At 41.9% G+C, this 18,068-nt stretch overlaps 1 protein-coding gene across 3 annotated transcripts in view; it reads right to left on the bottom strand.

Moving 5' to 3' along the window:
- Positions 1 to 18,068, bottom strand: part of PDE1B (phosphodiesterase 1B) — a 308,494-nt gene that overhangs the window by 280,208 nt on the left and 10,218 nt on the right. Inside the window, exons 1-2 of one of the 3 annotated variants that reach the window (XM_075851890.1) lie at positions 4,054 to 4,285; positions 3,628 to 3,736 (exon numbers count right to left, since the gene is read on the bottom strand). In XM_075851890.1, the coding sequence (XP_075708005.1) occupies positions 3,628 to 3,734 (107 nt within the window). In that variant the 5' untranslated portion in view covers positions 3,735 to 3,736; positions 4,054 to 4,285. Of the gene's footprint in view, positions 1 to 3,627; positions 3,737 to 4,053; positions 4,286 to 18,068 lie in introns of those variants that run through there. The other 2 variants (XM_075851891.1, XM_075851889.1) reach the window with 2 other exon arrangements.

Here is an 18,068-nt window from a genome sequence, read left to right as displayed (position 1 = left end):
ACTTTTTAATGGCACCATTTATTGTACCATACGATGTACTAAAAAATGGAAAAAAATATCTTTGTGGGGTGAAATAGGAAAAAACAGCAATTCCTCCATTGTATTTTGGGTTTTGTTTCCACAGCGTTTACAATGCGGCACAAACAACATGTTAACTTTATTCTGGGGGTCAATACGATTACAGTGATACCAAATTAATTATTTTTTTATGATTTACTACACTCACAGAGAAGAAACGATTTGTTCAATATAATTATTCGTTTTGTGTCGTCATATCCTGAGAGCCAAAACTTTTTTATTTTTCCAACAATGGAGTTTGGGCTTGTTTTATGCGGGACGAGCTGTAGTTTTTATTGGTAAATTATTGGGGTATACATGATTTTTTTTAGCACATTTTCCTCCATTTTATTTTGAGTTAAGGTGACCAAAAAACAGCAATTCCGTTGTTTTACTTTCTATTTTTTGGGGCGTTCACCCTACGGATTAAAGAACATTATATCAGAATAGATTAGCGTTTTACGGATGCTAAGATATCAATCATGTTTATTTATGACTTTTTTACATTACTTTAGGGAAAAATATGTTAATTTGAACTTTTTTGTAAATTACTAATAACGTTATTTAACTCTTTTTTCTTAACAGTTTTTTTTAGTTTGTTGGTACAATACACTGCAATACCTATGTATTGTGTTACTTCTGATCCCGGATATTAGTAATACACAGTTGACACGCACAGCGTATGGAGCAGGTTCAGGGGCTCCATACTTCTTTCCTGCGTCATGATATACAGTTACATCATGGCGCGGGAATTGGTTAAACAGACCAACCTAGGTGGAATATACTTGCTTTCAGAGATTAACCCCTTCGGCTCCTGACAATATACACCAATTAGCCATACAATTAAAGCCACATGCCTAATACGTGCTCTGACCCATCAAGTCATGCAATCCCCAAGACCTTTGAAGGTCTGACGTGGTTTCTAGCACCAAGACATTAGAAGCAGATCCTTTAAGTCCTGTAAGTATCGAGGTAGGGTCTCCATGGATCAGACTTGTTTCTCCAGCACATCCCACAGATACTCGATTGGATTAAGATCTGGAGAATTTGGAGGCCAAGTCAACACCTTGAACTCTTTTTCATGCATCTTCAACCATTCCTAAACAATTTTGGCAGTTTGACAGGACACATTATGCTGCTGAACGAGGCCCCTGCCTTTAGGGAATACAGATGCCATAAAGGGGTGTACTCTGCAACAATGTTTGGTACAGTAGGTGGTACGTGTCAAAGAACCATCCACATGAATGCCAGGACCCAAGGTTTCCCACGTGCTCATTGTATATGCCTTTGGCAGTGGACAGGGGTCAACATGGGCACTCTGACTGGTCTGAAGCTACGCAGTCCCAAACCCTGTTGATGTTTCATTGGTTGCGGGTCCTTGGGAGCACCTTTGGTAGGTACTAATCAATACACACTAAGAACACCCCACAAAAGCTGCCGTTTTGGAGATGTTCTGACCCAGTTGTCTAGCCATCACAATTTGGCGCTTGTCAAAGTCGCTCAGATCCTTGCCAATTTTTCCTACTTCCAGCACATCAACTTTGGGAATAGACTGTTCACTTACCGCCTAATATATCCCACCCCTTGACAGGCGTCAACGTAACCAGATAATCAATGTTATTTAGTTCACCTATCAGTGGTTTTAATGTTAAGGATGATCAGTGTATTTCTCTACACATATATATATGTTATATTATATTTTCATTATATACGCAGTGCTGTGAGAAAGTATTTGCCCAATTATATTCTTATCGTATATATAGTTAATTTATTGAAGAAAAATGCTGTTCAGCCGTACCTAGCCCTATGTAGAAAAGTAATTGCCCCCTCCGCTACTAAATCAACCATTTAGCAATTTCAATTTCACTATTCACACCAGAGAATGATTACTGCCAGACCTGTTGAATCTAAACATCACTTACATAGAACCTGTCTGGCAATGTAAAGCCGGCTACAAGGTCTCAAAAAGAAGCACATGATGCCACGTTCTAAAGAGAATACAGATGCTAAATAAAGTCATTGAAATCTACCAGTCTGGAAAGGGTTACCAAGCAATTGCTAACACTCTGGGATTCCAGCGAACCACAGTTAGAGCCACTAAACACAAATGGAGAAAACTTGGAACAGTGTTAAACCTTCCGAGGAGTGGCCGGCAAGTTTACCATCAACACTCTTGTCTATCTCCCAACAGAATATTGGTAATGTCATCAGCCTATAATTCACATGATGATGAGAAAGGTAGAAGAGCTTTCACTACAAAACTCTTGAAGTAACTGGTTCCATCTTGTAAGCACTAAGTAAAAACAATAAACGCCCCCCCCCCTGCACCTCACCAAGAGGGATCAAGTTGAGTTTCCCAAGTAGGGACCAGGTAAAACAAAAAAGCAACAGTGGACAATAGACAGAAAGTACCAACATTTCAGACGCAAAGTGGATTTTTTTCTATTAAAACTGTCCATAGAGTAAAAAAAACATGACAATTTAAGGTGACATATTTACTCTTATGACATGATCATGAGCATTTCTATAACAGTCTGCCTTCTTTAAGGGAACACATCTTTTTCAGATGATCCCTCTCTACCCGGCATTTACTACTAAGTCAAACCTAATCAATGACGGGTTCCTATGAGCTATTTCACTATTTGGGTGATTAAACCATGTAGCATGTGTTTATCCGCAGTAGAGACCATACAACTGAACACCTGGGGTGTAAAGAATTTGTTCTGGTACCCTACAGCAGAATACTGGATGTTAACCGTACATTCAAGAGTAGCCCGGAGAGGACTTATCGTTGCATTTGCCAGCTATCCCCTGAGTTTATGAATAGTTTATTTACATAATCTTATACTATTTGGTTGTTACAATGACCAAACATATAATAAAGGATTCTAATGATATGTGATATTTTTAATATTACTACGAATAATAACACAGAAAAATTCAAGATATTATTCCAATTCCCTCTTATCCTCTGTTGATACGGATACAGTTTCTACAGTTCCTACAGCAACACAAATTCCCACATTCATAAAATGCAGCAATTACATAATCCCAATTTGAAGAATGTACTTTTTATGTTCGCCAATAACAATCCATGAAGTAGACACATCACCAGTATACACTACAGATCAGCATATTATAAGCATTTACTTCAATTAATAACAATAGAATTAGACATATAAAGAACGCAGTGCAAATAACAGACACTTAAAGGTTTATCTGCAAAGACAATGGTGCAGGTTTTGATCAAGGGGTTAATCAGAATTTTACGCTGGAGGTTGCCATGGTAATGTTAGCATTAGCGCCCTGCCATGGCTGTGCTCACTTATCATCCCAAATACATGGAAAAATGATCGTACTAAATGCAGGATACTGCTGGAACATAAGTAAGTGCAGCCCATACGTGTATGGCTAAATCATTTTTGTTACGTGATTGGTGGTTTGTGCCGAATGCTTTTGTTTTGAAGGCGAGATGGAATTCACCGTTTCTCAGCAAAGATGGGATTCCTATGGGTGGTCTGCGCATGTGGTGAGGGAAGTCCCTTAACCCTTAATATACCGGGTACTCACAGAGCTCTCAGTTTGACCCACATCTTCTTGCTTGGGGTAGATTTCAGCTCGAATGGCGACGTGCATCCCTCTAGCAAATCTTTGTCTACACTGGGAGACTCCATCATTCCTGTGCAAAAGAGGGAAACATGTCAGTCGTATGATATACATGTTTATTTTCATCTAGCAAAGCTCATGGGTATGTCATTCAAGCCAAATCACACTTCACCGTCTGATGAAATGTTCAGTTACATATAACAGGATTGATGACATCACTGTTTTTTTTTTACATACGGGACCTGCTCATCTGTGGCTGCTCGCCACTAAAACTGATAAGTGATCAATATGGTGACCAAGATCAAGAGGGCAAAACAATTGATAAAGAGCGATGGATAGTTCCAATAAGGTTCCCAGAATAAGCACTGATGCACAATGACTAAAACATACCAAAATAATAGGAAGATCAACCTTCACAACTGTCAGGACAGATCTGTGCCAGCAAAGAAGGGGTTCATGCAAATTATTTTTCTCTCACATGTTCTTGCGTCCTTCAGGGAAATCAGTCCATTCTCCTTGCGCTGTGATGGATAAATGTGGGCAGCAGGGAGGGGGGTTACTAATAGCAGCAGCAATAGCATGAAGCAGGACGCCTGCCCCTTCTGCAGAGGGATCTGTACGCGTGTTAGTGAACGAGAGTATGGTCTACCTCTAATCCTTGGGAGAACCTCCCCCGGTGACTCTAACAGGTTATCAGTCTGCACACATTATTCCCACCTCCCCAAAGACATCTATGCTGCAGGATTTCTATATGACCTGTAAGATAAATCCTGCCCTCCAGAGGTGCCACATGTGTCTGCCATGGCAATGGGCAATGTGACATTTCCTAAACAACGGATTAAAAGGTAGTCCGCATAAAACTGCACTGCACCAAAAGCAATAATACTTTGCAATGGATAAAAGAGATTGTCCTCATTAAATCCAATACATGACTGGGTTATTAACATAGATTAGCATATATAAAAGCCAATAAAATATTGTCTCAGAAAGAGCCAATGTGTCCGAGCACAGATTTACAGAAACAAGTAAATGACCTGTGGTTGAATGTCCTTCATGTTTCTATAGATCCCTAAATCACAGATACAATGTGGCATTCAATGGGTTGCTAAGCAACACGCTGCAAACACAAATTCACCCATTTAATGGCAGACCATCTTATATACTTTGTATTCCGCTGTGGAACTATAGAAATGTCACTGACATGGAAATGTAACGAAGCATCCTGAACAATCCCCATTGCTATTCAGGTGATAAGTAGCTCTATGGATATGAAGGAAACATTTGCCGAGTGACTGATTTATCTTTAAAGATAAAAGCCAGTTTATTGGGAGCGGAATAATATAGAGACACTTGTGTCAGGTCACCTATAAATGTTCCCATATAAACGCATATTTTCATCAGCTGTAGATGTTAACATAAAACCATGCTTTTCTCGAAAACCTAGAAATGAACCCAAATATCCCACAACAGACCACCAACCCCCATTTCTCACTCCAGGAACGGTCTTATGCACACAACATGACCTGTATGGTGGCACAAAGAGTGCCGATGGTTCCGAACTACGCAAACATAGGAACTTTGTGTGCCTCCATCTGGCACCGAATTATGGAGGACTTTCCTAGAAGCAATAGTTATGGCAACTAATGGAACATGCAGCTTTTTTATTTCAAAGTTAAGGCATAAAGAGGTAAAGTAGGACCTCATAGACTACTATGGGTGCCATGTTACGTAACCGTACAATTTGGAGCTTTTAGACATTGTGCAAGAGGTTTCCGGAAGGAAAAAGAGTGACTAGGGATTTCTTTCCCCCTGACTAATAAAATAGTAGCTCCCCAGGATTATAAAGACAAAATTGATTATTTTTTTTGCCTGTCAAAACCACTTTTTAGGTGGAGAACCATCAGCTACCCAGGTGCCATGCAGCTGTGCCTGGTGCTGGTGTTCAGTTCTATTCACTTTGTTTTTCTGAACAGTGGGGACCCCGGGAGTCAGAACCTCACCAATCACACAATGATGGCCAATCCGAAAACTGTGCCCACAATCAAATGTCATGTGATTATTGAAAGCTACACTGCTTACCAGTTTTTATTTGATGATGTCACATCACAAGTTAAATTCTGTCACATCACAAGTTAAATTCTGTCACATCACAAGTTAAATTCCGTCACATCACAAGTTAAATTCTGTCACATCACAAGTTATATTCTTCCTAAGTACTTTCTTTAAACTATATGCATATATTGACATGGTCTGGGTTTTTTAGGGACTCCATAAAACAGAATTAGTCCCGTTGCATAAAAAAAAAATAGTAATGAGAAGTATAATTCAGTCCATTAGTCTATAACCAAAAAAAATAGAAAGATGAATTATTGCCCAGCCACCCAGGAATAGAGTAAATGTATGAATGCATGAAAAACAATGTCTTGCTAAATTATTAACCCCCATGGGTGTTTTTCCTGTTTTGTTGCATTACAACCTTGAATTAAAATGAACTTTTGGGGGGTTTGCACCATTCGATTTACACTACATGCCTACCAGTTTGAAGGTGCAAAATATTTTTACTGTGACACAAACAATAATTAAGACTAAAAAACAGAAAACTTGAATGTGCATAAGGATTTACCCCCTGAAAGTCAATACTTTGTGGATCCATCTTTTGCTGCAATCACATATGCAAGTGTCTTGGGCTATATCTCTATTATCTTAGCACATCCGGATACTGGGATTGTTGCCCATTCTTCCAGGAAAAACTGCTCCAACTCCTTCAGGTTACATGGGTTGTGTTGGTGTACTGTAGTCTTCAAGTCATACCACAGATTCTCAGTTGGATTGAGGTCTGAGCTTTGACTTGACCACTCCAAGACACTTAAATGTTTCTATTTAAACCACTTTAGTATAACTCCAGCACTATGTTTAGGCCTATGTGTAAATGTGTCAAAAACGCTCGTTTTTGTAAAGCTCTTTTTAAAATACAGCCATTTTTTTACGCGTTTTTTCTTGCGTTTTTTATGTTGTTTTGTGCGTGTTTTGGCGTGTTTTTTGGAGCGTAATTTGGACTCCCATTGACTATGGGAATTAGGTGCGTTCTCTGAGCATTTTTGGCGCCAACAATTCACCTGATGCTTCTTTTTTTACACTACGTGTTTTTTACACATGCGCACGTAAAAAACGCGTCGTATGCACTACAATGCGTTTTCCCATTGATGTCAATGGGAAGCTTAAAACATGCGTTTTTGATGCATTTTTCGGCACGTAAATTGCATAAAAAATGAGTCAAATACACACCGTGCGAACAAGGCCTTGGGGTCATTGTCCATCTGGAAGGTGAACCACCGTCCCAGTCTCAAATCTCTGGCAGACTGAAACAGATTTTCCTCAAGAATGGCCCTGTATTTACTGCCATTTATCTTTCCTTCAATCTTGGCCAGTTTTCCAGCCCCTGCCGATGAAAAGCATTCCCACAGCATGACGCTGCCCCCACCATGCTTCACTGTGGGAATGGTGTTCTTGGGGTGATGGGAAGTGTTGGGTTTGCACCACACATAGCATTTCCCATGATGGCTAAAAAGTTACATTTTAGTCTCATCTGACCTTCTTCCATGTGTTTCGGTTGCCTGTCACATGCTGTTTGGTTGTCCAGGCAGGGGGCGGTTTTTCATACTGATGACCTATCCACAGTATCTAACATAGTGATAGGTAATTCTATCTCCGCTGTGAATCTCTGGAGCTCCTTCAGTGTTAACGTTGGTGTCTTTGTTGAATGTCTGATTATTGTCTTTCTTGGAGGGTCTGTGAGTTTTGGTGGGCGGACTTCTCTTGTCAGGTTTGTAGTTGTGCCATATTTCTTCCATTTTGTAATGTATTTAATGGTTCTCCGTGAAATGCTCAAAGTTTGGGTTTTATTTTTATAACCCATGCCTGATCTATACTTCTCCACAACTTTGTCTCTGCCCTGTTTGGAGAGCCCCTTGGTCTTCATGTTGCTTAGTGGTGTTGCAGATTGAGGGGCCTTTCAGAACAGGTGTATTCATACTGACATCATGTGACACTTTGATGGTACAAAGGGGGACCTTATGCAACTAATTATGTGACTTCTGAACTGGAATGGTTTAACCAGACCTTATAGGGTTTTCAAAGAAAAGGGGATGAATACATATTTAGAAAGGGTTTTTTTTCATTCCGCTGTAAAGTTTTAAATCCATTTTGTTTCCAGTTTATAATGCAACAAAACAGTAAAAACAAGGGGGTAAATACTTTCGCAAGGCACTATACATAAATAATACACTTTCAGCTCATTTATCTTCATTGACGATATTCTAAGTGGCTAAATGTCCTCAGATGACATAATGTGACATTTCTTTGTACAAATTAGGTCAATGACAACTCATGAATGTGGTAATTGTTGTTTCTCAGCCGATCAATCTGGAAAAACACTGCTCCTCAGTTACTAGAGAATCCAATGTGTTTGGCACATCATTTAGGCCACATTCACACGAACGTGTTTTTGCGGCCGCAATTCCCCCGAAAATCCACGGGAGAATTGCGGCCCCATTCATTTCTATGGGGCCATGCACACGACAGTAGTTTTTGCGGTCTTTGCACGGCCCGGGAACCCGCACCGCAGAAAGAACGGGCATGTCCTATTACAGCTGTCTTCTGCGGTCCGGGCTCATTGAAAACAATGACGGCGGCCATGTGCATGTCCTACAATTTGCGGGCGGCCCGCGGCTAACAGTCCGCAGCCGGCCGACCCGAAAATCACGGCCGTGCACACGGCTATGGTCGTGTGCATGAGGCCTTAGGCTTTTTGAAGTACACCACTCTGGTCGAGCCAACACAAAACATTCTGCTTTCAAATAATATCTCTGCTATCCGCTCTTACTTTGTTAAATATATTTTTTTAAATCTTTAAATATCGTATTAAGTAGTAAAGGAATATTGGGAATATACTAATCTACTGTGGTACGAAAAAATTGTTTTATCCTCCCACGCGCCGTATGTAAATTAGCTTGCAAATGTCTGCCGTATCCGGCATCCTGAGCTCTAACCCCTCTCATCGCCTCTGCAGAGGCTCTGGATGGATTGGAACATGATGATGAAGACCAGTAAAGCCATCAGTTACCTGCAAAGGGCTTAGAGCTCAGGATGCCGGACACGGCGGACACTTGCAAGCAAATTTACATATGCCACGTGGGAGAATAAAACTATTTATTTACAGTAATGCATGTACTAAGATAGTCTACGTAGGTATGTTTCCACTGCTTTCCTCTATACTTAACTAGCGGTGTCAGCTGGGGGGTTGAATACCTTTCCGTCGAAGGAGCAGATAAACGGAATGCCAAATGGAAACCATAGCTTCAGTTTGCATTACCATTGATTTTTGTAACGTCTATGGCCGAGGGCCGTCGTTCAGACTTACCCTGTGACGGCCCCGGCCATGGCCATCTGTCTTTCCGGCGACATCTCCCTCCAGGGAGACGCCGGCACTCACTTCCAGGTCCTTCGACTGGTTCCCGCAGGGAGCGCCTCAGGTATCCGTTCTGGACTATAGACATTGTTTTTGTAATGGCAGGGGGTAGGGAGACGGACAAGTGAGCCCTAATCTACCCGCCACTCTGTCCCTGCCTACTTGCAACGACCCGCCCTAGGCGACGGGGTACAACTGGGCGGCGGTCCCTGCGCTCAGTAAGTGCACGACAAACACGACAAACATACAAGGAACACAAGCAAGGAAAAGGGGCCGTTGCCCACGGCAACACCGTGAGCAACCAGAGTGGTGAACGAGCCGAGTCAAGCCAGGAGTGTGCGAGGTACAAAACGAAAAGCAGAAGAGTAGTCGGTAAGCCAGGGTCGGTATGGAGCAGGATCAAAAATAGCAGGAGCTGTAGCTGGGCCAGGAACCACAAGGAAAGAAACAAAAGCAATAACAAGCACCGAGGGACAGGAAGTGCAGGCTTAAATAGACCGAGGGTGGGAGCTAGCTGAGTCTGACCAGGTTACGATAGGCTCTCCCACTCCTAAGCCTGCCAGCCTGAATGGTGGAAGCAGGAGTCAGTCTCAGGGATGTATTCTCAGGTGCTGACTGATTAGTTCTGGGAGTTAACCCCGCTGTGCCTGGCAGATCCTTTACAGTTTTGTACCTTGTTGGCCAGTTGCTACCCAGCTACGCGGGTGGGTCCACACCCCGTGCCGTGACAATTTCAATGGTAATTCTTCCGTTGCAATTGGTTTCTGTTTCTTTCCATTCCGTAATGTTTCCGTATTTTTAGCGAAAACAATAGTATAGTCAACTACGCTATTGTTTCCGCAATAAAAACGGAAACCTTACGGAACGAATCAAACGGAAACCAATTGCAACAGACGCATTAACTTTGAAATCAACCGTAATGCAAACGGCAGCCATGGTTCCCGTTTGGCTTTCCGGTCATCGGTTCCTCCGACGGATAGGTCGAACGGAACCCATGAACGGAAGCCTGATGCTGATGTGAACTCATTCTTAGAGGGTATGTACACTTTTGCAGCCATTTGTTTTATTGCTCCAATGCATCTAAAAAAATAAAAATAAGCAACTTTACAAATAATAATGATTACAAATATTCTACTGTTTTGGGTCTGCAGATCTGTTGCAGACCTACAATGCATTCGGAAAGTCTTTAGGCCCGGGGGCAAAAGTAGGAAAGACTGGGCCCCATAGCAAAGTTTTGACCCCATCCCCTGGGTGCCACACACAGCCCCCCTTGTAGAAAGTGGCCCCCTGTAGGTTGTGCCATACAGCCCCCCTGTGGATTCTGCCATACAGTCTCCCATGCAGATTCTGCCATACAGCCCTCCCTTTAAACAGTGCTATACAGACCCCGTGTAGATAGTGTCACACCCTCTTGTAGATAGTGCCACCCTCTCCCCCATAAATAGTGCCCCCTCCCCCCTTGTAGACAGTGCCATACAATCCCCTCTATAGATAGTACCCCCCTCCCCCTTGTAGACAATACCAACAGCCCCCCATTGTAGATAGTGCCCTCCACCTACCCCTTGTAGATAGTCATAAACCACCTCTCCCTTTTAGATAGTGCCCCACCTCCCCTGTAGATAGTGCCCCCACCTCCCCCTTTTAGATAGTGCCCCACCTCCCCCTGTAGATAGTGCCGCCACCTCCCCCTTGTAGATAGTGCCATACAGCCTCCCCTGTGGATAGTGACCCCACCCCCTTGCAGACAGTGCCATACAGCCCCCTGTAGATAGTGCCCCCTCCCCCTTGTAGACCGTGCCATACAGCCCCCCATTCTGGATAGTGCTTACCACCTCCCCCTTGTAGATAGTGCCATACAGTCAACACTGTAGATAGTGCCCCCGCTGTAGAGAGTGCCCCCCACCGCCCCCTTTTAGATAGTGCCATACAGCCAATACTGTAGATAGTGCACCCCCTTGTAGACAGTGCCAAACAACCCCCCTGTAGATAGTGCCCCCCACCACCCCCTTGTAGATAGCGCCCCCACTTCCCCATTGTAGATCGCTCCTCAACCTCCCCCTTGTAGATAGCGCCTCCAAAACAAATAAAACAAAAACAAACTGTTACTCACCTAGGTTTCTGCATCCTCAACGCTGACGGGATTCTTGCGTAGGCCAGCATGATGAAGTGACGTAATCATGCTGGCCAGCGCAGGAATCCTGTCCCTGCGTCTGATAGGCCGAACTGTAGCCTAGTAAATGGCAGAGCAGGGAGATACTTCCCTGCTCTTCCATAGTGTTCAATAATATCTGCGTCCTAAGTACGCATATACGATTGAATGTGACGTTGCTACCACTGTAGCAGCCATAGCGGCTGGTAACGGTGCCAGCGGGCATGGGGGCCCTGTGCAGGCGGGCGCACGGGCCCCCTAATGCCGTGGGCCCCGTAGCAGCCCCTATTGCTGCTATAGTGGTAGTTACGCCACTATTCAGACCCTTTCCATTTTTTCACATTTTGTTATGTTGAGGCCTTGTGCTAACATTAAAAACAAATATTCAAGTTTCCATCATTCCTCACTCAATACCTCATAATGACAAAGTGAAAACAGAACATAGTAATCTTTACTAATTTATTGAAAAGGAAAAACTAAAATGTTGCATTGACATAAGTATTCAGACCCTTTACTCAGTGCTAAGTTGAAGCACCTTTGGCAGCGATAACAGCCTCCAGTCTTCTTGGGTATGATGCCACAAGGTTTGCAAACCTGGGTTTGGGGATTTTCTGACTTTTTTCTCTGCAGATCCTCTCATGCTCTGTCAGGTTGGATGGGGACCGTTTGTGGAATGCCATTTTCAGATCTCCCCAGAGATGTTCGATTGGGTTCAAGTCAAAGCTCTGGCTGGGCCACTCAAGGACATTCACAGTGTTGTCCCTAAACCACTGTGTTGTCTTGGCTGTGTGCTTAGGGTCATTGTCTTGTTGGAAGGTGAACCTTCGGCCCAGTCTGAGGTCTAGAGCACTCTGGATCAGGTTTTCAAGAAGAATACTTTGCTCCATTAATCTTTCCCTCAACCCCGACCAGTCTCCCTGCCCCAGCTGCTGAAAAATACCCCCACAGCATGATGCTGCCACCACCATGCCTTACTGTAGGGATGGTATTGGACAGCTGATGAGCAGTGCTTGGTTTCCTCCAGACATGACTCTTAGGCCCTGTTCACACTGAGTATTTTTACACGTTTTTTTGACGCGGAAACCGCGTTGGAAACCGCGCCAAAAAACAGCCGAAAATGCCTCTTATTGATTTCAATGGGAGGTGGACGCCTTTTTTTACCGCGAGCGGAAAAACCGCCTCGCGGCAAACAGAAGCGACATGACCTATCTTGGGGCGGTTTCCACCTCCAAAACCCCATTTCAATCAGTGGGAGACTGAAAGAAAACGCCTCGACGCGAGTTTTGACGCGTTTTTGTCAAACCACTGTGCAAAAAAACGCCTGGAGCAGAGTTTACAGGCGGAAATTTACGCCTGCAAAAAACTCCGTGTGAACATGGCCTTAGAATTGAGGCCAAAAAGTTCAATCTTGGTTTCATCAGACCACAGAATCTTGTTTCTCAGAGTCGGAGATTCCTTTAGGTGCTTTTTTGCCAACTCCAGGTGGGCTTCCTCATGTAACTTTTACTGAGGAGAGGCCACTCTGCCATAAAGCCCAGTGTGGAGGAGGCTGAAGTGATGGCTGACCTTCTGGAAGTTTCTCCCATCTGCACACAGGATCTTTGGAGCTTAGTCAGAGTGACCATTGGGTTTTTGGTCACTTCTGTTACCAAGGCCCTTCACCCCGATTACTTAGTTTGGTGGGGTGGCCAGCTCTAGGAAGTATCCTGGTTGTTCCAAACTTCTTCCATTTAAAAATTATGGAGGCCGTTGTGCTCTTGGAAGTTTTCAGTGCAGCAGAAATTTTGTTGTACCATTCTCCAGATCTGTGCCTGCACACAATCCTCTCTCTCTGAGCTCTACAGGCAGTTCTTTCCTGCTCATGGCTTGGTTTTTGCTCTGATATGCATTGTCCGATATAAGACCTTATATAGGCAGGGGTGTGTCTTTCCAAATCATGTCCAATCAAATGAATTTACCACAGGTGGACTCCAATCAAGTTCTAGAAACATGTCAAAGATGATCTAAAGAAATGGGAGGGCCCCAGCAATAAATTTAAAGTGTCATAGCAAAGGGTCTGAATATTTATGTCCATGTGAAATTTTTGTTTTTTATTTTTAATAAATTTGTACAAATTTCTAAAATTCGGTTTTCACTTTGTCATTATGGGGTATTGAGTGCAGAATGATGGGGTAAAACTGATTTTTTTATTTTAGCACAAGGCCTCATTATAACAAAATGTGAAATAAGTGAAGACTTTCACTGTGCACTGTATATACCTCCATAGATACAAACTACAAACAAATCTAGTGTAGGGTATTTTTAGTTTTTTTTTCTTTTAACGGTAATTCTTTGTAGGATATTTGTAATCAAGACTATTTACAAAGTTGTTTCATTTTTAATTTTAGATGCATTGGAGATATAATGAAAATAGATTGTGCATACCCATTTTTTTATGTCTATATGACAGTACGTAAATGGGTTGTCCCACCATTCAATATTTTAAAATTGTAATTATTTTAAGAAAAAATGAAGTGTGGGAATACATCAGGGGGCATAATTCCCATCCATTCTCATTGGCAATTACCAAAGTGTTTCTCCAGCAGTGAACCTAAAATAACCTTGAAATTATGAAATCATGCAACTAGGCATTATAAATCTTAAACTTGAAAATGTTTTTTTCTTCCTTTCTTTACTTTGCCTTTCAATATAAATCTGTAATTCTATGCCACATACCTTCATTATTTTTTCATCTGCCCCTTCTTACAATCTTTGCTTACTACTTCCCGCTCTGTATAATTAATGGCTCCTCTTCGCTGTAAAGAGTAAGCACCTGTGACCACGCATATAGTGTCTATTACATGTATAGCCAATGCAGGAATTCATTGGTAGCGGGAAAGAAAGTAATCGATACAATCAAAAGGGAAGATTTCAGTGGAAAATAAACAGGTTTCAACTCAGTAGTTTTGTTGGCAGGCACATAACTACATAAAGATTTAAGGCTGACTGACAGACCCTCTTCGGTGGCACACGTACGGCTTACGTCCCCATAGGCACTTCTAAGGGAATATGTCCCCATAAAAGAGCATGCTACAATTTTGATTTCTCATAGATTCATATAGCATACTGGAGACGAAAACTCCTTCTGTCCCAGTATAAAATCAGGGGCACAAGGAGGAACAGTATGAGCAGGCTATAGGCCCCTAATTACGGATCCATACAACATGGATCCATAATATGGCCTTGGGCAAGTGCTAGTGCCCTTACAAACATTGTAACTAATGAGTCAACACATTTTGCATTCTGGTGAGACACAAAGCCCCACTCCAACCGCACAGATGTGGTTTTACCATGGTTTCCCTGTGATGGTTTCCCTGTGATCCATGGGCACAATATTTAAAAAAGCAGTTACAGAAAATGCTCCCAGAACAGCTCGTATAGAAAACCACCTAGTCATATTACATGTAAATTCTGTGTTCCCTTGAACTAAGCAGTGCCGGAGATTTCTGACATCCGTTCACCCCTCCTGCTTCCATAGGGATTAACAGGGATCGGGGCAAATGTTATGTATATTCTAAAGGGGGGATCGGTGGTGTTAATTGAAGTGAATGGAACTTCTTTCCTTTACGTTCAGTGTATGTCCAGTAATATAATGATGCAAATCTTCTCTAGCCTGTTCCACCTCATGGAGTTCGCTAACTAGCTCCTTAACTGTATATTATTTTATATACCCTTGTCACAGTGTAAGATTGGAATTTATTATTTTACCATTAAGCTCAGAATGTAAAAAATATTCTCTAACCACAATATCTTTCATCCATAATACAGACGGTATTTTTGTAATCTGCAGTGGAATATTTCTGCAGAGGAAACTGTTCACTGGGGTTAAACAGGAAAAAAAAAGGTGCTCCTTTCATTATTATTACCCTGTTATTGGTACAGTAGGTTGCCTGCTGTACATGTTAGAGAAGTGAATGACACACTGTTTACTGACAACTGCTCCAAAAAGTCAAGCATTTTAAGTTTAAAGTGTAGCTAAACGTTTGACAAACTTCTGACATGTCATAGTGACATGTCAGAAGTTTGTATTGGTGGGGGTCCGAGCACTGAGACCCCCACCAATCTCTAGAATGAAGCAGCTGAAGTGCTCGTGTGAGCGCTCAGCTGCTTCGTGTCTGTTCGGCTATTTCCGTAAATAAATGTATCGGTGTACGGACTCAATAGAAAGTCTATGAGCCCGTACTCTCATACATCGGCTTTCCAGAAAAAGCTGAACAGAGAGGAAGCGGCTGAGCGCTCACACGAAAGTTTCAGCTGCTTCGTTCTAGCGATTGGTGGGGGGTCTCAGTGCTTGGACCCCCACTAATACAAACTTCTGACATGTCACTATGACATGTCAGAAGTTTGTCGAACATTTAGCTACACTTTAAGACTCTGAGCACACTAGCGTCATGGCTTCCGTTCATAAAAAGAAAAATATTCCAGTGTTTTTATGCTTATTGGTCTTTACATATATATATATATATATATATATATATATATATATATATATATATATATATATATATATATATATATATATAATTTTTTTTTAAATGAAAGATGCAAATAACTTTGACAGAGATCAGTATGTTCAATATTGAAAGAAACCAGCTTGTAGCTACATTTTATTTTATATTCTGGAATTCAATTATGAACAATACTTTAATATTTAGTTATTATTACAATTGCTTCCTTTAGAAGCAGTAGTTATTGCAATAATAAGCCTGCGGGGCTGCAGGGAAATTAAAGGGGTTATCCAGGATTTTAAGATTGATGGCTTATCCTTAGGATAGGCCATTAATATTAGAACGGTGGGGGTCCGACTTTCGCCATTTATTGCGATCAGCTGTTTGAAGCGGCCAAGCGTACGAACGCCTCAGCCTTTTTATTGATAACATCAATTAAAGTTCTGTTCGTACTTGCACACGCCTTTACTTTCAAAGCTCGTACGAGTGCCGCTGCCCCTTCAAACTGCTGTTTGGCGGGGATGCCGAGAGTCGCATCCTAACCGATCTAATATTGATCGCCTATCCTAAGGATAGGCCAATGTCAAAGATATTTTTAATATTGCTTAATATGTGAACATAAATTGCTGCCAGGGAGATTCATTATGGACAGCTGAAAAGTAAATGGCTTACAAAGGAGAATGGATATTCTATATATTTTTAGATTTTAAGATTTATGGTATTTGACCCAATGGCCTTTGTATTCTACTAAATGGATTACAAAGGCTGACATGATTAATAACCCAATGACGTTTTGTATTCCATTGGGTTGTTAAGGCTAAAGATATGAACTAAGACGAGATTAGATGATTCTATATTATACCATATGTGGAATGTATATGTGTAAGTATGAAGGTAACACTTACTCTTGTATTGTTTTAAATATACGTCTTGCCACTCATGGCAGAGGCTCACTTGAACACCAACTCTGCATGGCTAGTTAGTCTCTCCGGCCGGCCACTCTCAAACCTCCAGGGAGAGAATTAATTCATTTGAAACTCATAGACAACTGCATGTTAAGTCCTATGTCATTTTAAGGGACAAAATTAATTCTGCGACGACCCCATTAATTTTAGAATCTGAGAAAACCCCTTTAGGCCGGATTCAAACGAGCGTTGCGCATCTTGGACGTGAAAAACGACAATTTTTCACGTCCGAGGTACAACCGTGCTTTGCGCTGCGGGACGCGATTTCACACATCCCCCATAGATTAGTCTATGGAGGGATGCGTGAAGCGTGAAAAAATAGTACATGTCCTATTTTCTCACGGTCCGTTGAAACAACGGCCGTGTGAACGGCCACATTGAATTATATAGGTCCGTGTGACGGCCGTTGTTTCAACGGCTGACACACGGACGTTTATCACATTCATGTGAATAAGGCCTTACATTTTCTGCTGTTTCATGAATTGACAGCGTTCAGGTAATGCCCAAGTTTTGGGAGTTGTAGTTCCACCCCAGCTGTAGAGCCACAGGTTGCACCATTTATGCTAGCCTAGGTATATTCTGTAAATAGACCACTTGCATATTCTGAAGGTATGCTCATCATTAACAGTTCTGGTACCTTTATTATGCTGAAGGTAACCACATGATATGGTGGAAATTCAATTTAGGTGTTCTGGCACCATAGACTTTTTATTGTTAACAGTCATATCATGTAAGTACTGTTACACCTATGGTCATTGTAAAGAGCACCACCCAAAAAAAGTGAAAATTACCATACAGTATATTAGTAAATCAAAAGATAGAGCCGCAGCCCAGGTTCGGTCATTGTATTTTTTTTTTTACAAAAATACTGGCATTTTTAACCTGTCGCAGTCACTTTTGCAAAAGTGACAATAGAAAGTGCAGCCATATTGATTGTCGCTCTTGAATTAGCTTCTCAGAGTCTAAAAAAAAATAAATATATTTTTCCAGCACGTTCAATTAATGAGAAACTGAGTTTTACGATACCATCGATTAGAAGCTAAATCAAAAGTGATGGCTGCAATGCCTGTTGTCACTGTTGGCTGCTACAACAATAATTTTCCAAACTGTGATCATCGTTCTAAATTCTGATTTACTAGTACTGAATATAGCAATTTTTATGTTTTAAAAGGAGATACTCTCATTACTTAAAGGGGTTTTCCCACAAAGGATATGTATCACCTATTCGCAGGACAGTCATAAATGTCTGCTCGCGGGGCCCCACCGATTGTACTTTCACAGATCACCAGAACAGGGATACGAGCCCCCCTTCCTCATCACTGCACGGCCGCAGTGCG

The sequence above is a fragment of the Rhinoderma darwinii genome, chromosome 2 (genome assembly GCF_050947455.1).
Source record: "Rhinoderma darwinii isolate aRhiDar2 chromosome 2, aRhiDar2.hap1, whole genome shotgun sequence".
Lineage (NCBI taxonomy): Eukaryota > Metazoa > Chordata > Amphibia > Anura > Rhinodermatidae > Rhinoderma > Rhinoderma darwinii.
This window is presented reverse-complemented; position numbering and strand designations above follow the sequence as displayed.